General features: G+C 30.5%; 11 protein-coding genes, 1 long non-coding RNA gene and 1 pseudogene across 15 annotated transcripts; 9 read left to right on the forward strand and 4 right to left on the reverse strand.

Moving 5' to 3' along the window:
- Positions 1–238: 238 nt before the first annotated feature.
- Positions 239–786, forward strand: LOC118443295 (histone H4). The gene has a single exon (XM_035870035.2). The coding sequence runs from the start codon at positions 327–329 to the stop codon at positions 636–638; it is 312 nt and encodes a 103-aa protein (XP_035725928.1). The 5' UTR covers positions 239–326; the 3' UTR covers positions 639–786.
- A 1,052-nt stretch (positions 787–1,838) lies between these two features.
- On the forward strand, positions 1,839–2,846 carry LOC118443288 (histone H2A-like). Its single transcript, XM_035870027.2, has one exon. It carries the CDS (start codon positions 1,918–1,920, stop codon positions 2,290–2,292), a length of 375 nt encoding a protein of 124 aa, XP_035725920.1. The 5' UTR covers positions 1,839–1,917; the 3' UTR covers positions 2,293–2,846.
- On the reverse strand, positions 2,470–5,321 carry LOC146872757 (uncharacterized). 4 transcript variants are annotated; one of them, XR_014982584.1, is made up of 4 exons: positions 4,693–5,321; positions 4,499–4,582; positions 4,402–4,422; positions 2,471–4,000 (listed from the first exon to the last, which is right to left on the reverse strand). It is a non-coding gene; the product is annotated as an uncharacterized LOC146872757 (long non-coding RNA). The 4 variants fall into 4 exon arrangements; XR_014982583.1 differs by having other exon boundaries at positions 2,470–4,422; XR_014982585.1 differs by lacking the exon at positions 4,402–4,422.
- A 441-nt stretch (positions 5,322–5,762) lies between these two features.
- On the forward strand, positions 5,763–6,247 carry LOC146872758 (histone H3). Its single transcript, XM_085659229.1, has one exon. It carries the CDS (start codon positions 5,796–5,798, stop codon positions 6,204–6,206), a length of 411 nt encoding a protein of 136 aa, XP_085515355.1. The 5' UTR covers positions 5,763–5,795; the 3' UTR covers positions 6,207–6,247.
- A 3,814-nt stretch (positions 6,248–10,061) lies between these two features.
- Positions 10,062–11,844, forward strand: LOC118443282 (histone H3-like). The gene has a single exon (XM_035870021.2). The coding sequence runs from the start codon at positions 11,425–11,427 to the stop codon at positions 11,842–11,844; it is 420 nt and encodes a 139-aa protein (XP_035725914.2). The 5' UTR covers positions 10,062–11,424.
- Positions 10,454–10,948, forward strand: LOC146872759 (histone-lysine N-methyltransferase SETMAR pseudogene; annotated as a pseudogene).
- A 1,992-nt stretch (positions 11,845–13,836) lies between the features above and the next one.
- On the reverse strand, positions 13,837–14,293 carry LOC146872760 (histone H2B-like). The gene has a single exon (XM_085659113.1). The coding sequence runs from the start codon at positions 14,248–14,250 to the stop codon at positions 13,879–13,881; it is 372 nt and encodes a 123-aa protein (XP_085515239.1). The 5' UTR covers positions 14,251–14,293; the 3' UTR covers positions 13,837–13,878.
- Positions 14,294–14,488: 195 nt separating this feature from the next.
- LOC118443289 (histone H2A-like) lies at positions 14,489–14,938 on the forward strand. Its single transcript, XM_035870028.2, has one exon. It carries the CDS (start codon positions 14,543–14,545, stop codon positions 14,915–14,917), a length of 375 nt encoding a protein of 124 aa, XP_035725921.1. The 5' UTR covers positions 14,489–14,542; the 3' UTR covers positions 14,918–14,938.
- A 1,041-nt stretch (positions 14,939–15,979) lies between these two features.
- On the reverse strand, positions 15,980–16,466 carry LOC118443283 (histone H3). The gene has a single exon (XM_035870022.2). It carries the CDS (start codon positions 16,429–16,431, stop codon positions 16,021–16,023), a length of 411 nt encoding a protein of 136 aa, XP_035725915.1. The 5' UTR covers positions 16,432–16,466; the 3' UTR covers positions 15,980–16,020.
- A 2,140-nt stretch (positions 16,467–18,606) lies between these two features.
- Positions 18,607–19,445, reverse strand: LOC118443287 (histone H2A-like). Its single transcript, XM_035870025.2, has 2 exons — positions 18,961–19,445; positions 18,607–18,734 (listed from the first exon to the last, which is right to left on the reverse strand). The coding sequence occupies exon 1, from the start codon at positions 19,393–19,395 to the stop codon at positions 19,021–19,023; it is 375 nt and encodes a 124-aa protein (XP_035725918.1). The 5' UTR covers positions 19,396–19,445; the 3' UTR covers positions 18,607–18,734; positions 18,961–19,020.
- Positions 19,446–19,638: 193 nt separating this feature from the next.
- On the forward strand, positions 19,639–20,087 carry LOC118443291 (histone H2B-like). Its single transcript, XM_035870030.2, has one exon. The coding sequence runs from the start codon at positions 19,680–19,682 to the stop codon at positions 20,049–20,051; it is 372 nt and encodes a 123-aa protein (XP_035725923.1). The 5' UTR covers positions 19,639–19,679; the 3' UTR covers positions 20,052–20,087.
- A 1,986-nt stretch (positions 20,088–22,073) lies between these two features.
- Positions 22,074–25,672, forward strand: Alas (5-aminolevulinate synthase). The gene is made up of 5 exons (XM_035870017.2): positions 22,074–22,240; positions 22,353–22,418; positions 23,496–23,553; positions 23,928–25,219; positions 25,295–25,672. Exons 2-5 carry the CDS (start codon positions 22,380–22,382, stop codon positions 25,544–25,546), a joined length of 1,641 nt encoding a protein of 546 aa, XP_035725910.1. The 5' UTR covers positions 22,074–22,240; positions 22,353–22,379; the 3' UTR covers positions 25,547–25,672.
- A 405-nt stretch (positions 25,673–26,077) lies between these two features.
- LOC118443280 (beta1,4-N-acetylgalactosaminyltransferase B) lies at positions 26,078–27,632 on the forward strand. The gene is made up of 2 exons (XM_035870018.2): positions 26,078–26,875; positions 26,948–27,632. Exons 1-2 carry the CDS (start codon positions 26,078–26,080, stop codon positions 27,140–27,142), a joined length of 993 nt encoding a protein of 330 aa, XP_035725911.1. The 3' UTR covers positions 27,143–27,632.
- The last annotated feature ends 215 nt before the right edge of the window (positions 27,633–27,847 follow it).

The raw sequence follows: 27,847 nt of genomic DNA on the forward strand, positions 1-27,847 counted from the left end.
TGTAATGTTATACATTTATTTAAGGTTTGAAAATTTATTTAATGTTTAGATCATTATATAAATAATTTTTTACAATTTGACTAACGAGAAATAACTTTGTAAAATATTTTTCATATTATTGAACGTCTGAGCGAGTGAATTAGACGAAAGAACTCGTGTTGCGTCTCCAGGCTCTCTGATTGGTGCATTGCATTTGGTGGGGGAAAAGGTTAGTTGCCAGATATAAATAGAACAATATCCAGTATTCTGAGTCATTCCAACGATTGCTGTGGTTCCGTAAGGTTCTGTTCTCATCTGATCTTATTTACTTTTGTAAAAATTTTACAATGACTGGTCGAGGAAAGGGAGGAAAAGGATTGGGAAAGGGAGGTGCCAAGCGTCACAGGAAAGTTCTTCGTGATAACATCCAAGGTATCACCAAGCCTGCTATTCGTCGTTTGGCCCGGCGAGGTGGTGTGAAACGCATTTCTGGATTGATTTACGAAGAAACTCGTGGCGTATTGAAAGTTTTCCTGGAAAACGTTATTCGTGATGCAGTCACGTACACCGAACACGCTAAGAGAAAGACTGTGACAGCCATGGACGTCGTCTACGCTCTGAAACGTCAAGGACGTACTCTTTATGGATTTGGTGGTTAAATATCTGCATAAGAATAGATGCAGAATCTTCTCCAGTCATTTTTTGATTATAAACGGCCCTTTTCAGGACCACAACATTTTCTTTAACGAATTGGAACTTCTAATACACTATGTGATATTATACTAATAAATTAACTATAAAACCTCATCTATGTGACATTGACTTAAATTTTTATATTTATTAAAACAATATTTTAATTATATTTGGTTACGTTTATTTTTGTTCTCGTTATAAAAAGAGTTCTGTAATTATTATTTGAAAATTATTTCTTTGTTAAGGTACAATTTCTTTTCTTGCATTATGCATCCAATGTATAGTAATTCGATGTTGTTATATATCTGTTTTAAAAATTGAAGTCAAATGTATTACATTTTCTCATCGTAATTCACATTTTCTTTGCAGAAAACTGGTTTATAATTAATTTTATATTAACGAAAAGTCGGAAAATAAAGAATACTCGAAGATCAATAAAAATATGTACAAAAAATTTTGTCTGTATAATAATATCGTTCTAAATCTTAATTTATAGAAAGTTTAATACGTAGATTAATACTTTGTATGGAGATGCGAATGAAATTTGTGTCTCGAAAAAAGAGCTGTGATTATCGTTCTTTTTCCTCAATTTTGTTTGAACAAGTGAACAAATTTAACAATTATATGACAAGAAAGAAGGGAAAAAATTGCAATGCAATTCTAACTGCATACTAAACTAGTTTTATAATGTTATAGAGAAGTAATCAAATTTGTTGAAGGAAACATTTAGCCAAAGGAAATTCTCAAGATAACTGCTAACTAAATTATTTTGAATTACCTATTTGCAAGTGTTTTGTATTTTCCAATTTACTTTATCAATTAATTACTTTTACATAATTGTAATTTATTCTACAATTCAAGCTAATTTTATAAATGTTATTTTATTTAATATATTTGTTATTGTTTCATTTGTTTTTTTTATTTTTTGTATTATTTAATTATTATTTTATTATTTTATTTTTTAATTTGACAGAAATTATGCTATACGAAAAAAGAAAGGAATAAAAACGACTTCATTGTAAACTTAAAAAAAATTGTTTCCGTTATATAGAACATTGTAATTCCGTCTTTACCCGATAGGAGCGCTGTAGAAGTTTAAGATTCTCTGGAACATTTCTATTGGTTCCTTTCAACATAAGAGGAACTGTATAAATACAACAACGCCGCTACACGTTGTTACTTCTGAAATAGAGCTCGCAGTGCTCGTTCTGATTAAGTGAATTTATATTTTTAAAGAGCTTCGATATGTCTGGACGTGGAAAAGGTGGTAAGGTCAAGGGAAAGACGAAGTCACGGTCAAATAGAGCTGGATTACAATTTCCGGTTGGCCGTATCCATCGTCTTTTAAGGAAAGGTAATTATGCTGAACGCGTTGGGGCTGGTGCGCCAGTTTACTTGGCAGCAGTGATGGAATATCTGGCTGCTGAAGTTCTCGAATTGGCCGGAAATGCAGCTCGCGATAACAAAAAAACTAGAATTATTCCAAGACATTTACAATTGGCGATTCGAAATGACGAAGAATTAAATAAATTGTTGTCTGGCGTGACTATTGCTCAGGGTGGTGTCTTGCCGAACATACAGGCTGTTTTGCTTCCAAAGAAGACAGAAAAGAAAACATAATTAAAAATTTGCAAACTAAAACGGCCCTTTTTAGGGCCACCAAATTGATTTCTTCTTAAGGAATTATTTCGTTTGAATCGTATTATTAATAATTTGTTGTAAATGAAAATATATCTTTCGAATATTTACAAATTTTATTTCTAACATTTAAAAATAATTCTCATCTTTTTTTTAATGAAATTCTAAAACAATGATATCAAAAGTTTTATTATACAAAATTAAGTCTATTAAATTAAAGCAGATTTGTTTAACCATTTGTTTAAAATAAATATGTGAACAATTTATTTCTAAATCGCGCTAGTATTTCACAAAAAATATACACAAGATAAGCATAATAATATCTGGCAACGTTGTAATGAAAGAATGTGTAACAAATCCACGTAAGGATTTGGCAACACCGTATGAGACACAGTTGGTCATCGTAAGTTGCATTCGAGTCGATACTACCTTCATGTTTACTTGTCGACAAGATAAAATTATACTTTGAAAAATTATTTTCAAGTTTTTAATTGTATAGAAATTATATATTGTAATAAATAGAATGATTAATAAAATAATGATTATTAATTCATAAGGGTATAGTTTTTTGTAGGATTACTTTATACAATTACTTTATATCAAACAAACAATATTGTTATTTTTTATAAAGATAAAAGTAAATAATATATACTTGATATTACCTAATATTTAAAATTCATAATGTACATGAACATATAAAGTATATATAAGCCCTTTGTTTCTAAACGTAAATTGTTGAATTGTACTCGCAATCAATTCGATTCTAATTATTCACGTATATAATTATTTAATCTTAAATATCTTTCACACCACAAGCCAATAAATTCGTATTTAAGACAAGAAATATCACAAAAATGAAAAAAGTTTAAAATATAGAACTTCTGGATTAAGGTAATACTTCTGGACTAAAATTAATAACATCGTTGTTGACCACGACAGAATTTTCAACTTCCGTTTCATCTTTATTATTGTTCGAGGATTTATAAATCAGTATAGAACTAGTAGCCGCAGGATGAGTGTCACTGGTATCGACGAAAACAGTGAGAGTACAGCAAACCTGTACACGTGGACAGAGGGTATCCCTACCATCTCACAACCATGCCTTGGGGCGGTCTCAGTACGAGCAGACAAAGAGATCGATGTATCGATCTTTTACCGTGAGACCTTGAAACTACTACTACGTACATTAATATTTATTTAATATTATAAACAAGCATCGATGTAAAACGTAAGATGAAAACCATGAATTGTTTCTACGTAAACGTCATCATATTTACGACTACTTTAAGTAATTAATTTCGTCCAATCACAGTCGTCATCGAGGAAATCATATGAAAATATACAATTCTTATGCATCAAATGCTGCATCATCGTTTTTTTAATGCATTTATATTTTATTAAAACATTAAAACAGAATGTTCTTCATAATTTTAATTGCAATATATAAGGGATACATATAAGGTTAGATTCATAAAATTTGAAATAACAAGTTTATATGCAAAAAGACATGTGATTGGTTGGACCGTTAGCTGTAAGAAAATTTCATCCTTGTAAAATTTTTTAATGATATAGCTTATATATTGCAAATGTAAAAGGAGGAGGGGAATGATCAATTCTGATTGGTGAATTTCTTTAGGTCTTACGTACTACATCTTACGTCATGGAAAATAAATTCGTCGTTGCAGTCATCCTATTTGTTTGAAACAAAAAACCAAAGATTTTTTTTTAATTTATATGAGTACAGTTATCGCTTGATAACTAACCAAATCATTGAAATCAAAGTTCGATTTTTTGGAAAAACTTTTCATCAAAATAAGAGGACCAAAAGTAAATATCCAAACTATCGATATAATTTTAGTTCCATCTATAGTTTTATACACTTGTTTTTTTTTTTAAATTTACTTGTTATTTTTGTAAAATTGCAAATCCATTGGCCTAATAATTTTTCAGAAAAATATGTAAACAATCTGGAAAATGTTATTTCGAGAAATACTCATTTAAAAATTTCCATGTGTTACAATAAGTGCGACAGAAGTTACGATAACGACTAATAACGAGTATAAGGATTAATAAAGCCTTTCAGTAACTTACCAATAATCAGTTATACTAGAACTGTAAAAAAAATTTTCCTCAATTTTCAAAAAACTCTTATAAAATATCTGCTCTATCTTTTCTGCAATAACATTACCTTTGCTATATCCATTTTCTTTTATTGTCAACTAAATCTTGATGATTGTTTGTTCTTCATATTATTCCGAAGTGTCAGTCTTATCTTTTTATAAATTAAATGATTGGTAAAAAAACTCGATTTTATACTTATTGTATAATTCAATGTGAATGGTGACTCCAAATAGCGAGCTGAAACATTTTTTTTTTACGTACCAACTCCGGACATGGTTAATTCAGACGTTGTATTATCGTATTTCCTTTCCTCTACCTCGCCGGCTTTTATCGTCACAATGTCATAAACTGGTTCGCATGAACAATGATTATTTTCAAGGCATGCGTAATATATTTTTACAGTAAGTCCTTGACTAGTATTCATAATTCCATAGAATAAAGCGAATCTCTTTAAACCAATGCTTAAAAGTCACATGGCAAGAATTATTCTTCAGTTTATTTCAAAAGTTTTATCAATCAAAGGACATAAGCTGATATAAATTATAACAGCTTCATTAACGCAACCCAAAACTGTATTTCATGCCATTTTAAAATCCAATCTACTTGTTTAAATAAAAGTTATATCTTTTTTATACTTTTTATATATATAAGAATGCACTGATAACAGAGAAAACCCAAAAAAAGTTTAGGATACTATAGTTATCTTCTTTGTTTATATAAAACTTATCATTTATACTGTCTCTCAAATTTTGTTTCCTCATATATTGCTATATTTCGAAATTGTATCAATTTCCGCAAAACATTCTATTTTCTGATACTATCTTATGCGCGTGCTAACCTTGTTCGCCTTTTCAATCAATTTTTCAAAATTTCACGTCTACTTCGTTCAGAGTTCGAAAGTATACTAATCGTTGTAACGGAAATGTTACGTCTAATAGAATCAAAGAAAAAGAACAAAGAATAAGTCGGTAAGGACGAAAAAAAGAGTCGACAAAACAATTTTTTGCGACGCCGTGGTCTCTAAATCTGCATAACTTTAAAAGTATTATAACTGACATCTTAATATTTTAAGAACCTATTTTAGAGATTCAAAATTGTAAGAAAAATAAAAAACATTTTGAATTCTTGAATGCCTAGAAAGAAATATTGTCTTACGACGCCATCTAGTAGTAATCATACGTACGAAGAATTTCTATCGCGTAGAAAGTCGGACCACCTCTAATAATTTCCCCCACTATCGATCCTCTGTCCAATCAACGATCAGTACGGGTACCCTACAGAGTATATAAACAGAAGGTTTCTACTGAAGAGTTATTAGTTTCTCAGCTGTTCGTTTAGTAAGTTATTTATCGTCGTTTTTAAGAATGGCTCGTACTAAGCAAACCGCGCGAAAGTCAACTGGAGGAAAGGCTCCTCGGAAGCAATTGGCTACCAAGGCAGCTCGAAAGAGTGCGCCTGCAACTGGTGGAGTAAAGAAACCACATCGTTATAGGCCAGGCACTGTGGCTCTTCGAGAAATTCGTCGTTATCAAAAGAGCACTGAATTACTTATCCGAAAGTTACCATTCCAACGTCTCGTACGTGAAATTGCTCAAGATTTCAAAACCGATTTACGTTTCCAAAGTTCAGCTGTAATGGCTCTTCAAGAAGCTAGTGAAGCATACTTAGTTGGGTTATTCGAAGATACTAATCTTTGTGCCATTCACGCAAAACGTGTTACCATCATGCCTAAAGATATTCAATTGGCACGACGAATTAGAGGAGAAAGAGCTTAATTTGATCAGATTTCAAATACCAAAAAACGGCCCTTTTCAGGGCCAACAATTTTATTTACGATGAACTTATTTCGATTTATAAATAAGATTTATTATTTTCAATATATATTCCTTTTAGGTTTTTATAGTTTATATTTTTATAACTCTTCGTATAATTAATTTTCTTATCAAATTCATTAAAATCAGTTTATAGGTTTCTATTAATATCAAAAAACGAAATATTGTAGAATATACATTTTTTGTTATTTTATTTAATATTTAGATAAATATTTTTACTATTTTACTAAATATGTCTTAATAAATAACTTCGTGAAATATTTTTCAAAGAAATAGATTGCACAGGGGGTTTATGCCAGGTATGTTCATTTATGATTTATTTGCTTTTAAGGTCCGGAAATGCTTTTTCTGTCCGCAAATATATGACTTTATGCTTTAACTTTCTTTCTACCTGGATTTGTTATTGTGAAAAATAGATATTTATCTTTTGGGGGAGACTTTTACGAAAACCCCTACCAGGCAGCATAGTACGTCGTTCCTTCTTCGAGTCTTCTTCAGTCAAAACTGTACGTTGTTGAGTAAACGTAGAATTTCGTAACCGTCGCATTTAATGATAACGGAATACGCATAGAATAATGAATTAGCATTAAATTTTACCAGAAAACTTGACCGTTCGTATTTGGAAATTATCCACATGCTTCGTAAAATCCATGATGAATCCATGAGTGATATTCGGATCAAAAAATGATTTAGACGATTTAAAAATGATTGTACATCAATTGAAAGCTACTTTCATTCTGGCAGATATTTAAACACCTTAAAACCCTGAAAATATTGAACGAGTTTATGCTTTAATCAATAAAAATTCAGCAATGACCAAAGAAATAATTTTCTGGCTCTTCGAAATTGTAGAAATCTCTTGAAAGAAAAAAGATTCGATGACTTCGAGAGAATAAAAAAGTTATGCGACGAAGAGACTTCTAGTAATTTCGAAAGCTAAATACAAGAAATGTTTCCAAAAGTGGGACAATCGTAAGAAAATTGTAGTTTTCAATGGTGAGTAGTTTGAAGGGGTCATCTTCGCCATTGATCAGATTTAGCTCTCTCTTTTGTTATAGCATAAGATATATATAAGATATATATAAGAGATATATATAAGATATATATAAGTATATTTTCTGAACGTAAAACTTCGTATATAAAATTTCACAATGACTGATCAAGGAAAGATTTGATGGGAAAAGGATTGGAAAAGAGAGGGACGAAGCTTTAAAGAAAATTCTTAGCGACAACATCGAAAGTATCACCAAACTTGCGATTTGTCATTTTGCTCGTCGAGATAGTGTGAAGCGTATATCTAAATTGATTTACGAGGAAACTACTCGTGGGTGTATTGAATGTTTTTCTAGGAAAACATTATTCCTAATACAGTCACGTACACCGAACACGCTAGCAGAAAGACTGTTACAACCATGAATGCCGTCTACGTAAACGTCAAGGACGAACTTTCTAAGGGTTGGTAAATTAAAAACAACCATAAGTACAGATTCTTTGGTCATCTTTTGATTATGAAAATAGTCCTTTTCAGGGCTATATTTTCATTAATGAATTGGAACTTTTCTGATAATATTAACTATGGTAATAATTCATTTATAAGTAGCGTACTTGGAATTACATATATCTTAATTAACAAAGTGACCTTGAAGATTCAATTGTTATTCCTAATAAAAATATTTTAATTTAATTTGCTTTAGTTACTAGTTTTCTTTGCTCTTTCAAAAAAAATTTTGTTATTTTATTACAAGTTACAAGCCGACATACTTTTTTTAACGCAGTTACAGTATATTATGCACGCAACGTAAATAGTAATTTAGCATACTATTTATCTATAAAATACTCATCCGTTCTATTTGTTATCATTAAATAGGAAATGACAATATAATTAAAAATTAGAATATTTTTATACAAGAACATGTTCAACGTAAAAACTTATTTGGTGGCCCTAAAAAGGACCGGTTTTATAATTCCACCATATTAATCATTTATTTTGAGCTCATGTATTTGGTCACAGCTTTAGTACCTTCGTTAACAGCGTGTTTTGCGATCTCACCAAGTAACAACAAACGCACTGCAGTTTGAATTTCCCGAGAAGTGTTTGTCGAACGTTTATTGTAATGAGCTAATCTCGATGCTTCTGCGGCAATTCGTTCAAAAACATCGTTGACGAAACTATTCGTAATATTCATGGCTTTACTGGAGATTCCAGTATCCAGATGTACTTGTTTAAGTACTTTGTAGATGTAAGTAGCGTAGCTTTCCTTCCTTTACTAATGATTGCGGATTTCAAATAAGAAGAAAAATTCTTAATTTTTGTTTAAAAATATAAATTTATTCAATTAGATACTGTCCGTTCTTGTCGATGACCTTTTGCCATCGTTCTGGCAATGTCAAAATTCCACGTTCGTAAAATTTCTGATCTTTGCTATCAAAAAACTGAATTAAATGTGATCTGACATCATCAGCGTTATCAAAAATTTTATCATTTAAGGAGTTCTGCATAGAATGAAACAAATGGTAGTTTGAAGGCGCAAGATCAGGGCTATATGGTGGATGTGATAAAACATCCCAACCCAGTTCCAATAATTTTAGGCGAGTGATCAAAGAAGACGTGTGGGGCTTTGTATTATCATGATGGAAAACGATACCCTTAGGATGTGACAATACCGGCCGCTTTTCTTGAATTGCATCGCTCACTTTGGCGAGTTGTTGAACATACACGTTTGAATTGATCGTTTGGTTTTGTGGCATAAGTTCAAAGTACAAAATTCCTTTATAATCCCACCAGACTGACAGCATAATCTTTTTTTGGTGAATATCTGCTTTTGATGTCATTTGGACTGGTTCATCTTCCATCACCCACGATCTCTTCAGATTAACGTTGTTATAAACTATCCACTTTTCGTCGCCAGCAATTAGGCTTTTCAGAAATGGATCAGTTTCGTTGCGTTTCAAAAGCGAATCGCAGATGCTAATGCGTTGCGTCAAATGAATTTCCTCAAGCTGGTGAGGGATCCATAAATCGTATTTCTTGACATAACCAAGCATTTTTAATTTTTTTTCAATGCATGTATGCGATACATTGAGCTGCTCCGCAATATCACGTGTTGTACTATGACGATCTGAATCGACAATGGCCTTGATATGGATCTCATCGACTTCAACTGGACGGCCAGATCGTTGAGCATTTTTCAATGAAAAATCACCAGAACGAAATCTGGCAAACCAATTTTGACACTGCCTTTCTTTCAAGGCTTCATTTCCATATACGGCACATAACTTCTTTCGTGCTTCCGTTGCGTTCATACCTCTTCGGTAGTAATACAATAAAATATGTCTGAAGTGCACGTCTTCTTCTTCCATTTTTAAATTGGGATAAAAATAAAACTAAAGCACTAATCGATATAATTGTTTTAATAAATTATAGGTAGAAGTCCAAATAATAAGAAAAAAATATAGGTTAGATGCAATGACAACGTTAACAAAACAAAAGAAAGTGTAAAATCTATCTATCGACAAAATCCGCAATCACTTCGTTGCCACCACTAGCTTTAGGCAGCATAATGAATAAAAATCTTCGTTTATCACAACAGATTCGATAACACGTATATCTTAGAGAATAACAATCGATCGAGGGGTTTATCTTCTGTTATGTAGTCTGTAGTGACTCCGTCTTCCACCAATAGGAGCGCTTTGGAAACCCAAGTTACTTACCAAGCAATTCCATTGGTCCATTTTTACGTACGAGGAATTGTATAAATACGATAACACGGTTGCGCATCGTTTTCTGAAATAGAGCTAAGAGTGCTCGTTACGATTTTATACATTTATTAGGTTGTTCGGAAAGTAATATCGTTTTTTCTCGACAGAAAATTTAGTTGTATTTTTTTTTGCACCCAACTTCACACTTAAGCCGCATAATTATTATATGTTTTGAGAGTTGATATAGCAAGGCTTGTGTGTGAAAATGTCTAATTGATTCTACACAGTAGTTTTTAGTTGGTGCCCTTTTAAATATGGAGAGCAATAAGCAGCATTTTTGTCATTTTTTACTTCTTTACTGTAGGAAACGTAAAACTGCTGTTTAAGCCAAAAAGAAATTAACCGATGTGTATGGAGAAGATGTATTGACAGTACGCCAGTGCCAGAACTGGTCTGCAAAATTTCGATCCGGCAATCGAAAATGACAAAAAATGTGGAAGATGCACCACTTTTTGGAAGGCCGGTTGAAGGCTGATAAAGACACGATAAAATCATTAATTGATGCAAACCGGCGAATAACAACACGTGAGATCGGTGAAAGGTTAAATTTATCAAATTCAACTGTTTATGACCACTTGAAATGCCTAGGTTTAACCTCGAAGCTTGATATATGGGTTCCTCATGTTCTCACAGAGAGAAATTTGTGTCGTCGCGTTGACGTCTGTAATTCGCTTCTCAAATATCACGAAAATGATCCATTTTTGAAGCGCATCATTACTGGGGATAAAAAATGGGTTGTATATAACAATGTCAAACGCAAGAGATCATGGAGCAAAAAAGATAAATCGGCTCAAAGCATTTCCAAAGCCAATATCCATCAAAAAAACGTGATGCTGTCTGTTTGGTGGAACTTCAAAGGAATCACTTTTTTTATATTTTACCGGATAACACAACAATTAATTCAGAAATATACTGTCATCAGCTGAACAAACTGAATGATGCACTTCAACAGAGAAAGGCCAGAATTAATCAACAGAAAAGGTGTAGTGTTTCTTCAAGATAATACGAGACCTCATACAGTTTGGTCATCCACCAAAAGCTTTTACAGCTTGAATAGGATACAATGCCACACCCACCTTATTCTTCAGATCTGACACCTTCGGATTATTATTTGTTCTGGTCACTGCAAAATTTTTTAAACGGAAAAAACCTTCACTACAAATGAGGAGATCAAAGACCACCTCGATCACTTTTTTGCCAGCAAAGGCCAAAAATTTTATGAGCGTGCAATCATGCTACTACTAGAAAGATGGCAAAAGGTATTAGACCAAAATGGCCAATATATAATTTAATAAAATATTTGTTCTGTATACGAAAATTGTCTTTCATTTCCACAAAAAAAAAACGAAATTATTTTTTCTTAGCTATTCGTTGAGTAAGTTATTTATCGACGATTTTAAGAATGACTCGTACTAAGCAAACCGCGCGAAAGTCAACTGGAGGAATGGCCCCACGAAAGCAATTGAATACCAAGGCAGCTCGAAAGAGTGCGCCTCCTGCAACTTGTGGAGTAAAGAAATCACATCGTTATAGGCCAGGCACTGTGGTTCTTCGTGAAATTCGTCGTTATCAAAAGAGCACTGAATTACTTATCCGAAAGTTACCATTCCAACGTCTCGTACGTGAAATTGCTCAAGATTTCAAAACCGATTTACGTTTCCAAAGTTCAGCTATAATAGCTTTTCAAGAAACTAGTGAAGCATACTTAGTTGAATTATTTGAAGATACTAATCTTTGTACCATTCACGCAAAACGTGTTACCATTATGCCTACAAATATTCAATTGGCACGACGAATTAGAGGAGAAAAAAGCTTAATTTGATCAGATTTCAAATAACAAAAAACGGCCCTTATCAGGGTCAACAATTTTATTTACGATGAACTTATTTCGATTCATAAATAAGACTTATTATTTTCAATAAATATTTCTTTTAGGTTTTTATAGTTTATATTTTTATAACTCTTCGTATAATTAATTTTCTTATTAAATTCATTAAAATCAGTTTATAGGTTTCTATTAATATCAAAAAACGAAATATTGTAGAATATACATTTTTTGTTATTTTATTTAATATTTAGATAAATATTTTTACTATTTTACTAAATATGTCTTAATAAATAACTTCGTGAAATATTTTTCAAAGAAATAGATTGCACAGGGGGTTTATGCCAGGTATGTTCATTTATGATTTATTTGCTTTTAAGGTCCGGAAATGCTTTTTCTGTCCGCAAATATATGACTTTATGCTTTAACTTTCTTTCTACCTGGATTTGTTATTGTGAAAAATAGATATTTATCTTTTGGGGGAGACTTTTACGAAAACCCCTACCAGGCAGCATAGTACGTCGTTCCTTCTTCGAGTCTTCTTCAGTCAAAACTGTACGTTGTTGAGTAAACGTAGAATTTCGTAACCGTCGCATTTAATGATAACGGAATACGCATAGAATAATGAATTAGCATTAAATTTTACCAGAAAACTTGACCGTTCGTATTTGGAAATTATCCACATGCTTCGTAAAATCCATGATGAATCCATGAGTGATATTCGGATCAAAAAATGATTTAGACGATTTAAAAATGATTGTACATCAATTGAAAGCTACTTTCATTCTGGCAGATATTTAAACACCTTAAAACCCTGAAAATATTGAACGAGTTTATGCTTTAATCAATAAAAATTCAGCAATGACCAAAGAAATAATTTTCTGGCTCTTCGAAATTGTAGAAATCTCTTGAAAGAAAAAAGATTCGATGACTTCGAGAGAATAAAAAAGTTATGCGACGAAGAGACTTCTAGTAATTTCGAAAGCTAAATACAAGAAATGTTTCCAAAAGTGGGACAATCGTAAGAAAATTGTAGTTTTCAATGGTGAGTAGTTTGAAGGGGTCATCTTCGCCATTGATCAGATTTAGCTCTCTCTTTTGTTATAGCATAAGATATATATAAGATATATATAAGAGATATATATAAGATATATATAAGTATATTTTCTGAACGTAAAACTTCGTATATAAAATTTCACAATGACTGATCAAGGAAAGATTTGATGGGAAAAGGATTGGAAAAGAGAGGGACGAAGCTTTAAAGAAAATTCTTAGCGACAACATCGAAAGTATCACCAAACTTGCGATTTGTCATTTTGCTCGTCGAGATAGTGTGAAGCGTATATCTAAATTGATTTACGAGGAAACTACTCGTGGGTGTATTGAATGTTTTTCTAGGAAAACGTTATTCCTGATACAGTCACGTACACCGAACACGCTAGCAGAAAGACTGTTACAACCATGAATGCCGTCTACGTAAACGCCAAGGACGAACTTTCTAAGGGTTGGTAAATTAAAAACAACCATAAGTGCAGATTCTTTGGTCATCTTTTGATTATGAAAATAGTCCTTTTCAGGGCTATATTTTCATTAATGAATTGGAACTTTTCTGATAATATTAACTATGGTAATAATTCATTTATAAGTAGCGTACTTGGAATTACATATATCTTAATTAACAAAGGGACCTTGAAGATTCAATCGTTATTCATAATAAAACCATTTTAATTTAAGTTGCTTTAGTTACTAGTGTTCTTTGCTTTTTCAAAAAAAATTTTGTTATTTTATTAGAAGTTACAAGCTGACATACTTTTTTTAACGCAGTTACAGTATATTATGCACGCAATGTAAATAATAATTTAACATACTATTTATTTATAAAATTCTCATTCATTCCATTTGTTATCATTAAATAGAAAATGACAATATAATTAAAAATTAGAATATTTTTATACAAGAACATGTTCAACGTAAAAACTTATTTGGTGGCCCTAAAAAGGGCCGGTTTTATAATTCCACGATTTTAATCATTTATTTTGAGCTTGTGTATTTGGTCACAGCTTTAGTACCTTCGCTAACAGCGTGTTTTGCGAGCTCACCAGGTAACAACAAACGCACTGCAGTTTGAATTTCTCGAGAAGTGATTGTTGAACGTTTATTGTAATGAGCTAATCTCGATGCTTCCGCGGCAATTCGTTCAAAAACATCGTTGACAAAACTATTCATAATACTCATGGCTTTACTGGAAATTCCAGTATCCGGATGGACTTGCTTAAGTACTTTGTAGATGTAAATAGCATAACTTTCCTTCCTCTTACGCTTCTTCTTTTTGTCGGATTTACTAATATTCTTCTGAGCTTTGCCAGCTTTTTTAACAGCTTTACCACTAGCTTTAGGCGGCATAATGAAAACAAATCTTTGTTTATCGCAACAGATTCGACACCACGTATAGCTTAGCGAATAATAACCCTTCGCTGGGTTTGTCTCTTGTTATGTACTCTGTAGTGAGTCTGTCTTCCACCAATAGGAGCGATATAGAATCCCCAGAACCTCCCGAGCAATTTCATTGGTCCGTTTCGACGTACGAGGAACCGTATAAATACGGTAACTCCATTGTACATCGTTATTTCTGAAACAGAGCTAGGAGCGTTCATTACGATTTTACAGGTTACAATTTTTATTAAAGAACTACGATATGTCCGGACGTGGAAAAGGTGGTAAGGTGAAGGGAAAGGCAAAGTCACGATCAAATAGAGCAGGATTACAATTTCCGGTTGGCCGTATTCATCGGCTTTTAAGGAAAGGTAATTATGCCGAACGAGTTGGAGCTGGAGCGCCAGTTTACTTAGCAGCAGTGATGGAATATCTGGCTGCTGAAGTTCTCGAATTGGCGGGAAATGCTGCTCGTGATAACAAAAAGACAAGAATTATTCCAAGACATTTGCAATTGGCGATTCGAAATGACGAAGAATTAAATAAACTGTTGTCTGGCGTGACTATTGCTCAGGGTGGTGTCTTGCCGAACATACAGGCTGTTTTGCTTCCAAAGAAGACAGAAAAGAAAACATAATTAAAAATATGCAAATAGAAACGGCCCTTTTTAGGGCCACCAAATTGATTTTTTTCTTAAGGAATCACTTCGTTTCGATTACAAGAACGCTATATAATATAAAATATAAGGACAGGGTATATATATAATATTTGCGTAAATAACCCGAAATTATGGCCTTAAGAGACGCGCTAAGAGACGAATATATCGCTTTACTTTACAGATACCGATAAAAGATTAAAGTTTCCGGCTGACTAAGTGCTCGTAGATCTGGTATTGGAAACACTGAATATTCTTTGTTCGAAAGTATCTTCTAGTATATACTTGTACTGAAGACTAAACGTATTTTATTGATATCATTGAAAAATCTTCCCAAGGGATAGAAGTAGAAAAAAGGATTTTCATTATATTGAGTGATAGGGAAAAACTCTTTTTGCAATATGATTTATTAAGAGACTCATTTGTTAAGTTTTTATTTATCGGTTCTCTATCTTTTAGATTTAGAACTGGCGAGTTAAATAAATTCAGCCGAGTATTTTAAAGTAATAATTCCTAATTAAATTCAATAATTATTTGAGTTTGAAAAATAAAGGTAATAATTTTATAAAGAATGCTAGAAGAGTTAAATTTATATCAAGATAAAGTTAAGTAAACAATGTTGATTAATACTAAGCGCATATATACTGAAAAGAAAATATCGCATTGATTACTCTAACCAAAGCTAAACAATCTATATACCACGAGAACTCACGTTCAAATTATTGGAATTACTTTATGTTTTTTGGTCCATTCGTATTTGAATGATGTTTAAAACGAAACATGAATCGGAGGACAATAGCTACGGAGTAATTATTCTATATTAAGGAGACGAATAAACGATGAGACGAAAGTTTATCTGTAATAATTTGAAAAATATTTCATCGTAGTCAATAATTTGAAAAGTAATTTCTCCGTAAACAAACTTATCAAAAATTATTCTTAAAATCATTTTTTCTAATAATTTGAAAAATAAATGAATTCCAATACATGGTTACAATTCTTATTTATGAATCGGAATAAGCCCATCGTAAATAAATTGTTGGCCCTGATAAGGGCCGTTTTTTGTTATTTGAAATCTGATCAAATTAAGCTCTTTCCCCTCTAATTCGTCGTGCCAATTGAATATCTTTAGGCATGATGGTAACACGTTTTGCGTGAATAGCACAAAGATTAGTATCTTCGAATAACCCAACTAAGTATGCTTCACTAGCTTCTTGAAGAGCCATTACAGCTGAACTTTGGAAACGTAAATCGGTTTTGAAATCTTGAGCAATTTCACGTACGAGACGTTGGAATGGTAACTTTCGGATAAGTAATTCAGTGCTCTTTTGATAACGACGAATTTCTCGAAGAGCCACAGTGCCTGGCCTATAACGATGTGGTTTCTTTACTCCACCAGTTGCAGGCGCACTTTTTCGAGCTGCCTTGGTAGCCAATTGCTTCCGAGGAGCCTTTCCTCCAGTTGATTTTCGTGCAGTTTGCTTAGTACGAGCCATTCTTAAAATGAACGATATACAACTTACTCAATGGATAGCTGAGAAACCAATAACTCGTTGGCTGCAAACTGCCGTTTATATATACTCTAGGGTTCCCATACTGATCGTTGATTCGACGAAGGTTCGGTAGTGGGGGAAATCATTAGAAGTGGTCAGACTTTCTACGCGGGAAAATCTATTTGTACATTTATATATAGTAATTTTATTAAATGATTTATTAAAGGGGAAAACTAATTTAGATAGCTCAAAAAAATCGAAATTTTTTTTATTGCATAAATTTGTTAATAAAACTATTTAAGAATATGTATCTAAAATTTCAAAGAAACATTCCAATTCGTTTTGATGTTATGAACGGTAAAGTGGACGCCACTTGGTTCAGTGGCGAAACGTGCGGCAGGTAAAACGGAACGGTCGTTCAAACAGTCGCTTTCGTATTCACATATCTAGCTCAATACTAATATGCTATAGGATATTTAGAAGGAAGAGAGACGTCGATAGATGTTCTAGTTTCCTTTTTTTTTTTTTCTCACAATAGAGATCTTAGATAGAAGGTACTGGAAAGATTGAAGATGCATTGGCATCATTTTGACAACGTCGATTAGCATCACTTTAGCTCCAATCTTTGTAATATATTTTGAAAGTTAAGATACAAAATCTCAACGTATCCGTTAAGTGAATGTGGTACTTCGATTCGCAGAAGTAGACAACGTAAAAGATCCTTTCACGGATATCAGTTCTCTAAAAGTGAATCAAGTGAACGTGACAGAGATGAAGAAAGTACCAGCGCAAAAAAAACTTTCAGTGAGAGTATAATTGTTAATCCTCTCTATTGCTATAGGATCATTGAATTTTTCATTGAGTTACAAGCAGGATGTTAAATTTACGGAAACTGGAATACGTGGCCTCGGATTCATGCTTTTTATCAATTACGATTGTAATTGAAATCAGAACAAGTCACTAAACAAAGACAATAAAACAAATCAGAACAAGTTCTTTAATAATAGAAGAAGAAAAAAAAAAGAGAATGAAAAACACGAAAAATTTATTCTGAATTTCAAAGTATTTGATAATGGAAGAAACAAGGATTTAAATCATTATTTGGTATATTTTATAGCATTATAGCATATTAATCTGAAAAAGTCATCGGATCTGGTTGTACGAAGCAATTATTGTCATGCAAGTGCATTATGAAGGAACTAGTCAAAAACTTTACTAGAATATCTAAGCATAAAAAGAGAATTATGACTTGCGCAAAAATCCATGAATGATCTGAGGGAAACATATGTGAATCTAATTCTGGGATAATATCATTGTTTAAAATATATTTTTTTTGTTGCAAAGCAATTATAAAAAAAATGACAGAAAATGATATTTTTTTGCTTAAACATTTCTAAAACATATAATTTTAAACTTTTTTGATCAGAGTTAGATTCACGTTTTTAGAAAATATGTTTTTAATGTAATTGGAAAATCGTATTGATTTCAGATGAAAATGATCGCCTCCAGAATATACAAAGATAACAAAGTTATCATTTGATGGCGACCTTCGATGGGCTTATACATTAAATATTTTTAAAGAAAATAGATTCAAAATATTAAAAAATATATTTGAAAATGTAAATAAAATATTTTTCAAATTCAAACAAATTCTATTCATTCATTCCTTGTCAAAAGAAAATCATGAAAATCATTAAAAAACGGACTTCTGAACTGGCCCCCTCCCCTCTTAATTGTAAATAATGCAACAATGACGGACATAAATTAAAATATTTATGTAATATAAAATAACAGCAATTGTTATTGTTAGATAATTGTAAATATTATGGCAATATTATGTCACATGCCAGGAATAATAGAATTGTAAATTTAAGAAGTTTTTACAAATGAACTGAATATTTATTCTAATCACCTCAGAGTGTAACACTGAATATATATTTTGCATATTTATCTTTAAAGGAAGTAAGCAAAAGTTTGATTTGTTCAATATAAATTGATTCTACTGCAGTGCAAAAAATTGGATTTTTTATGAATTAATGATAACCTCTTCTACTAATCATTCTATTAACCATAATATATGATTTCTAAATAAACACAAATTTGGAAATAATAATATTTCAAAGTCATAATCATTTATCTAATCGACATGTAAACATGAAGATATATCATCAAGTGCGCCTTAAGATAGATAACTGTGCTTCATACGGTGTTGCCATATCCTTGCGTACATCTGCTATACATTCTTTCATTACACTGTTGCAACATGTTTATCATGGTTTTATATATATTTTCTATGAAATATGAACCTAGATTTATAAAATTACATACTTATATCTTATAAGATGTTCAAATAATTCAATGTTAATTTAATATATTTAATATCGAATAATGAATAATTTAATAAAATTAATCTTTTAGAATTTTGTTAATAAAAAAGAAATGAACTATTTTCAAGTATAGAATTTATGTATTTAGAAGAAAAATTTTTGTTTAAATGAAAATATTAGTAACGTAATCCAAACGAGATAATACCTTAAAGAAAAATCAATCTGGTGGCCCTAAAAAGGGCCGTTTCTATTTGCATATTTTTAATTATGTTTTCTTCTCTGTCTTCTTTGGAAGCAAAACAGCCTGTATGTTTGGCAAGACACCACCCTGAGCTATAGTTACGCCAGACAATAATTTATTTAATTCTTCGTCATTTCGAATCGCCAATTGCAAATGTCTTGGAATAATTCTTGTCTTTTTGTTATCACGAGCAGCATTTCCTGCCAATTCGAGAACTTCAGCAGCCAGATATTCCATCACTGCTGCTAAGTAAACTGGCGCTCCAGCTCCAACTCGTTCGGCATAATTACCTTTCCTTAAAAGCCGATGAATACGGCCAACCGGAAATTGTAATCCTGCTCTATTTGATCGTGACTTTGCCTTTCCCTTCACCTTACCACCTTTTCCACGTCCAGACATGTTGCAGCTTTTCTAAAATATAAATTTATAAAACCGTAACAAATGGTTTGCGCTCTCTTTCAGAAATAAAAGTGGATAGCAGTCGTTATCGTATTTATACCGTTTCTCGTATTTTGAAGCGGACCAATAGAATTGCTCAGAAGGATCTTATGCTTCTACAGCGCTCCTATTGGCAAAGGACAGAGTCACGATATATTATATAATGAGAGGTTAAACTCTTGGACGGAACATTAACCTCTAAAATATACGTGCAAGTGGATCAGTTTCGTTAGCAAAGATTTATCATGCCTCCGAAAGCAAGTGGAAAAGCTGTGAAGAAAGCAGGCAAGGCTCAAAAGAATATTAATAAAGCTGATAAAAAGAAAAAACGAAAGAGGAAGGAAAGCTACGCTATTTACATCTACAAAGTACTCAAACAAGTTCACCCAGATACTGGAATTTCCAGTAAAGCTATGAGCATCATGAACAGTTTTGTCAATGACGTTTTTGAACGAATTGCAGCGGAAGCATCAAGATTAGCTCATTATAACAAACGTTCGACGATTACTTCTCGGGAAATCCAGACTGCAGTGCGTTTGTTATTACCTGGTGAGCTTGCAAAACATGCTGTTAGTGAAGGTACTAAAGCTGTGACTAAATATACAAGCTCCAAATAAATGGTATCGTTGAATCTTTACCGGTCCTTTTTAGGGCCACCAATAATTATTTACGTTGAACATTTTCTTGTATGAAAATATTCTAACTTTTAATTACGTTATTTTTTATCCTTTCTTTTTTACTTTGTTATGTATGTATTATATATGTATGGATTTGAGTAATTTAATACGAGGATATTATATATAATGGCCAATCGTTATGAATAATGACAAACAAAATTGTGTACTATATTAAATTTCAGTGTTAGGGTTGTTTTTTTAAGTAGCTTTTTATAATAAATTTATTACAGTTCCTGATTTTGTTTATCATTGTTTAATAATATCCGTATTAGTCCACACTGTTCTTAATAAAATTATATAAACAGGAGGAAACATAAAATCAAATTATACAAAATAACTGTAACTTTGTTTATAATGTCTTATCAATTTAAGATATTTATATTAATGATACCGTACAGTTATTCTAGTCAGTATCAGCTGGGCATTATAAATAACTTATTAGTCACTTGTTTTATGATATATACAAACAGTATGTGTATATTATTTTTTAAATTTATCTTTCATAACATATTGTACATTTAAGTGTTAAACTTTCAAGAATTTATAATTATATATTTGAAACGCTATATTCAATAGAAATATTTTATTTTCAAAAAAAAGAAAAAAAAAGTTTGATTTTTATATATATATATAGCGAAAACAAATGAAACAGACGTATAGTTTATTATATATTTCTCTATAATTTCTTGTAGAGAAAGCGTGAATTATGACTAGAATATCTAATACTTTCTTTTTTATGATTTTATATGAAAAATAAATTTATCAATAGTATTATATTGATTTTATTACTCGATAATAATGATCGATAATATTCAAATTGATCTGATTACAACCTGGCTTGTTGACTCACAGTTGACCATTTATTTGATAGACCAAAGCTATCCTCTAACATTGTTCAGTATGTAAATATTTATGTCATTTGTAAATATTTATATCCGTTACGATTTATTCTTTTTCTTTAGAAATAATATAAAAACATAATACGTTTAATTAAAAATTATTTTTTTATATTAGAATCATTTATATTTATTTATAACGAAAAAAAGATTGATAATGACATAAATAGTACTTATGTAATCAACAAAAATTTTTATAAAATTGGTTTAAAAAAATTCAGTTGTAGGTAATGGAGAGTATTACATTATCGATCTAGATTTCTAAGATGGTAAAAAGAAAACTACTTTATCAATACATGGTAAAGGAGTCTTGAAACCCGATTTTGATACCAGGGGACATTAAAAAAATGTTTAAATTATATAAAATAATTTTAATTAAGAGAGGATAAAAAGACATAGGAAGTAATGAAGTTTAAAATCGAACAACGAAAGTCGAGTTAAAAAATAAATTAAAAATGAAATGTATAATAATATATTTTTCATATATTATTATACATTTAATATATATAATATATTAATAGTAATATATTTTTCATGAAATATAAATTATATTTATTAAAAATTATCTCAAAAGAAGTTTATTTATAACTAATTAGATGATATCACATTTCATAAAATTTCTTAGAAAAATTTTTCAATATTACATTTCCTCTCAATATAACATACTCAATTAAACTCGGGGAATCCTCAAATAAAACTTCTTATCAAATTGATCAACAGACAGTAAATAAAGATATTGACGCATATAATGTTAATAATTGGCCATAAAGAAGAGTGTCAAGAGTCATGATAGTCATAAACTTAAATAAAACTCAACCATAAATTCATAGTCAAGGATCATTTGGAAAGATAAAATATCATATTACAATTATTTCGCTAGTTAATTGAATATTCTGAAAAATTTTTAAAGACTTCGTCTTTTTATAAGAAAAAAATATATAACTATAAGAAAACAGTTTTTCTGTTTCTCAATTAGAACATTAATACATATGTATCACTTGTATTTATATCCATATAAAAGACAATGACGCACGGAATAAAGTTATGTATATAAAATAAAGTGACTCGCGTTGACCACTAGTACGATTAGGTCATTGCTAACGACGATTGGATAATACCTTCGATTTAAACGATAAGTATGAGTTCGCATAAAAGAGGAAAATCATAACACAATACACCACTAGATGGATTGCTTCTCTTTTACACTTCAGTTCTTGTAAAATTATTTAGTTCGTAAGTAAAACTATTGCTATTTATCGAGAGTGAAAATAAAAAAATAAAAAAAAAAAAAGAATAAATAAATAAATAAAAATAAAATATCAATTTATTTCCAAAAATCTACAAGAATTTGTATATACATACGTTTCACAATATGGCAAATAATGGCAACTTCCTTCTACTCTATTCCCTGGTAAGTATTTTTATATTTTTTATTCTTTTAAACAAAATTTTATGGTATTGTTATAGAATTAAATATTTATAAATATTTTAATTTGAAAATCCTATATATATATCTAAATATATATATATATATATATATATATATATATATATATATATATATATATATATAAATAAATATATTTTTATATATAAATTATATAATAAATATATATTTATATTATATATATTTAAATAAATATATTATATATATATAAATCATATATATATATGATTTAAAATATAAAGAAATCCATATCAATTAATTATTATAGACAATTATCGATAATATGAAAAAAATTATAATTATTCGTTTGATCAAAGATCGATAAGATAAAAAAAAATATGCCTGAATTTGTATATTAAAAATATAAATGATTAATATAAATACTTAATTAAGGATTTATTTTTATGATTATTTAAATATTTTTTATCTTTTATAGTATTAAATATTAAGTATTTTTATTTTTTAATTAATTCTTCAAATTTTTTTTTCATATATATCTTGAATACACTTTAACATAAATACTTTAGCATTTCTCTTTGTGAAAAATGTTAACAAAAAGTGTTAAATATATTTTAATTGATTTTTATCGCAAAGTACAGTATAGAAGATACGGATGTACATATATATACATATATTAATGAATAATAATAAATTATTATTCATTAATATATAATATTAATTAATAATTAAATATTTAAATAATAATAATATATGTATACACATATATTAATGAATAAAGAACTATTTCAAGATTAACTCAGTTTCGAGTAGGATTAAAGTATGGAAATGAAGAATTACTTTTTGGTAAATTTTAAAAATAAAATTCGATGTTTTTATCGAAGTTAGTAAAACAACTTCAGCCTATCAGGGGTATGAACACGAATTAAGTCAGTTGCTTACCAGCTGTTCGTGCGTATGACTGTCGAAACTCGTGTCCTCTTTACTTTCTAATCACTTGGCCTTCAGCCACAAATTATTGTCTCATTCTAATTCATCGAGATATTTAGACGACATTCATTCATTATTCGAATTTAATTTCAGTTTTCACAGAAGTGCGTTCGATACAGAGGTTCTTTTCATATTATAAATACTGCAAAAGGTAAGAAAAATATAACTCCTTTTATGTCAAAAAAATATATGCTGTGTCATTAAGTTCTACCACTTTCACTTATCCCCTTCCAGTCATCCTCATATCTATTTAATCGTAATCCTTAAAAAACCTTTTTTTATTAGTTTTGCTATCACGCATATGGAGATTTTCAATATGACGAAATCTTATTAATATAATCGATGACATAATCATACGTTATTAAAAAATTTTGAATATTTCCAAGACAATTTATAGATAATACTGGAAATATCGAAACTTATTGGTATATCCAGTAACATAATAATGTATCGTCATCGTGTCACTGCCACGTATATGTGAAATAATTTTTTTTAATTTATTTCATGAAAATTAATTTGTTTCAGCACAAACAAGAAACATGCCCTGCCCATTCTTAACTCGCTTATCCGCCAATTATGTACGTAATTATGGGACATCTGTAATAATGAATTATCGTCAACATTGCCCAGTAATGTCACGCTTATCTAGTACATTGGTAGAAAACACGGCTGAAGCACAAATACCACCTGAACCTGTAAAAAATCATTGTCCATTTCTTTCCAAAGAACCAGATGCAATAAAAGAGGCAAGCCTGACAATGGAGGAAGATGTTATTGATTTTACTACTAAAGAGGAAACTAATGAGGAAATTCACTTTCCTTATCAAAAATTTTTCCACGAGCAAATTATGAAAAAAAAGAAAGATCATTCGTACAGGGTCTTTAAAAAAGTTAATCGCTTGGCTGAGCAATTCCCAGCAGCAATGGAATATTCCTGGGGAGAGAAACCTATCACTGTATGGTGTTCTAATGATTATTTAGGCATGTCTCGTCATCCTAATGTAATTAATTCTGTACGAGAAGCTTTGGATAAATTTGGTGCAGGCGCAGGTGGAACTCGCAATATATCTGGAAATTCTATGGGTCATGAAATGCTGGAAAAAAGACTTGCTGCTCTGCATCAAAAGGAAGCTGGATTATTATTTACTTCATGTTTCGTAGCCAATGATTCGACATTGTATACATTGGCTAAGCTTTTACCAAATTGTCATATATTTTCTGATGCTGGTAATCATGCTTCTATGATACATGGTATACGGAACAGTGGTGTACCTAAACACATTTTTAGGCACAATGATGTCAAACATTTAGAAGAACTTCTATCTAAAGTAGATAGAAATATACCAAAAATTGTAGCATTTGAAACAGTACATTCAATGACAGGTGACATTTGTCCTTTAGAACAATTATGTGACGTTGCACATAAATACGGTGCTTTAACATTCGTGGACGAAGTTCATGCGGTGGGCTTATATGGATATTTTGGTGCTGGCATTGGGGAAAGAGATTGGGTTCTTGATAAAATGGATATTATATCTGGTACTCTTGGAAAAGCTTTTGGTAATGTAGGTGGCTATATCGTTGGTTCTTCCAAACTTATTGACATGATTAGAAGCTATGCAGCAGGATTTATTTTCACAACCTCATTGCCACCAACTGTTCTATATGGAGCTTTAACATCTGTTGAAATTTTGGCATCGGATGAAGGAAGATCTTTGAGAGCTAGTCATCAAAGAAATGTGGCCTATATGAAATCTATTCTTACTGCTGCTGGACTTCCTTTAGAATCTTCTCCTTCTCATATTATTCCATTAAAAGTAATTTTATTAATATATTTTTTTATATTACACACATAGATATATTTCTAAGATTATTTAATTTTTATTTTACAGATAGGCGATCCATTATTATGTAGTCAAATAGCTGATATGCTAATACGAGAGAAAGGACATTATGTTCAAGCTATAAATTATCCTACAGTTCCAAAAGGTGAAGAAAAATTAAGATTAGCACCAACACCAAAGCATAAAAAAGCAATGATAGATCAGTTTGTACGAGATACGCTAGATGTATTTCATCGTTTAAAAATACCTAAAATTGAATCTAAATCGAATAAAATGGCACGTGCAATATCAGTTCATTGACAAATGTATATATTAATGTAATATAAAGATTTCTTATCGTACAAACAAAACTTGTTAAAATATGAAAGTTTATTTATGTGAATACATATAACGTTTTTAGAATATTCAAATCGTAAGATTTGTCCGAAAATAAATCGATTTAACTAAATATATTCATTTTAAATAAATGATTATAAAAATATTAAATTGTATTTATTCTTATTTTATATTTTATACTACATTTCATAGTCAAAAATCAATTTCTATATAAGAAGCATTACATTCTGATCAGTACCTACATATGTTAACCTTTTGTAACTTAAATGTGAGCTATACGCATGCGCATTTTGCACATTTGTAACTGTCGTCTGCACCTCATGTCTGATTTATTATAATTAAGTTTTCAGTTATTATGAAAATAATTAATTAGAAGTTTTCGTATAAAAGTTTTTTATAAGAGAATGTACATTATTAACATTTTTCAAAAGCAGCGCCGATCTTCGAAGAAGCCATAAGAGTCTGTTATGATCGGCATTTTAAAGTGAGGTTAGAATGAGAATTTTTATAAACATTTTGAAAATGTTCATTGCATTTCTCTCCGATTACGCACGTGGTTTGTCTTATACCGTAATTACGATATTGATTTTGTGTTATTGTTTACATCCGGCAAGATTCGCTTCGCATTATACATTTATAAAAGCTGAAGATATTTATGATGAAATGGAAAGATCATATCCACCAAGAGATAACTCTTGTACTATTCCAATAAGTAACGAACGATCTTCTCATTTACTATATCCAGAGGAACATCCTCGAGAAGATCCAGTTGCCATGGCTCGTCGTTTAGGAATCCTTCCTGGAGGACAATGGAAACCATTGAATTGTCATCCTCTTTTCAATGTTGCTATTATCTTACCATATCGCAATCGACAAACGCAGCTCACCATCTTTATGAATTATATACATCCTTTCTTACAGGCACAGAATCTTAATTATAGAATATTTGTGATAGAGCAAAGTCCTATGCGAGAATTTAATCGTGCCAAATTGTTTAATGTCGGATATGCGGAGGCAACTAAAATCAATGATTTTCATTGTTTCATATTTCAAGATATAGATTTGATACCACAAAATCCTAACAATATCTATGCTTGTACTAAAATGCCAAGACATATGAGTTCCAGTGTAAATACGTTCCGGTATAATTTACCTTATACTGGTTTATTTGGAGGAGCAATAGCATTAACTCGTAAACAATTTGAAAGAGTTAATGGCTTTTCTAATGTTTTTTATGGGTGGGGTGGAGAAGATGATGACTTTTATAGCCGTCTACAATCAAGGGGACTTCAAGTAAGTTATTATAAAATCATTTTTACTGTTCCAATGAAAATAATAATGTAATTATATTGATATTTTTAATAGATCACACGGTTTGGGCCTGATATAGCACAATATTACATGATAAATCATAAGAAAGAATCTCCTAGTAGTGCGAGGTTTGCAAATTTAGAGAATGCTGCAAGAAGATATGATACCGATGGTATTAGCAATCTTGAATATAGAGTATTAAATCATCAGCTACGACCATTGTATTCTTGGATATTAGCTGATGTTTAGTTTTAACTTTATACTCCAATTTGTATAATCTTTACAGTCTTTTTATGTTATACTATCTGCAATTATAGATATCAACAATATAATGAAATGTCATTAGTATTTAGTAGTTTATATTTACGGTTGTACATTTACAAACTCATATATGCAAATTGTGATTAGAGAGTAACTAGTTCATATTAACAAATAGTATATACAAGATTTGAATTGTATATATGTGTTTTGCAATTATCGTGTTGATAATGTGAAATAGTGTCGTTTTTTACAACATTACATGGTATGGCCTTGGAGTTTCAATAATATAATCACGTCCATATATTCCTAGCTTCGTAAAGATATATATTATAAATATATACAATGAGAATGTGTGTGCATTATATCTATTTAACAAACATTTTAACCTTTGAATCTTGAATATTTAAGTGATTAAATACTTTTTATAGGAATATAATTTATATTTATAACATAAACATGTAAGTTAAACAAATAATGAATGCTCTCAAGTAATGAAATTACTCTCTATTTATAATAGCAAATTATGTGTAAAGCAATAATTATACTAGTTTTTTGTATTTTTAAGAAAGTATTAATTTTAGAAGCAGAATAAATTTAAACACATTTTTGTATATAGAACCAGAAAACAAAAAATATTTTATGAGCTATGAAATGTAGCTTTTACTAAGCATTTATATACTTATTGTGATATTT

This window comes from Vespa mandarinia, chromosome 9 (assembly GCF_050613455.1).
Source record: "Vespa mandarinia isolate Hongniang chromosome 9, ASM5061345v1, whole genome shotgun sequence".
In the NCBI taxonomy this organism is placed as follows: Eukaryota; Metazoa; Arthropoda; class Insecta; order Hymenoptera; family Vespidae; genus Vespa; species Vespa mandarinia.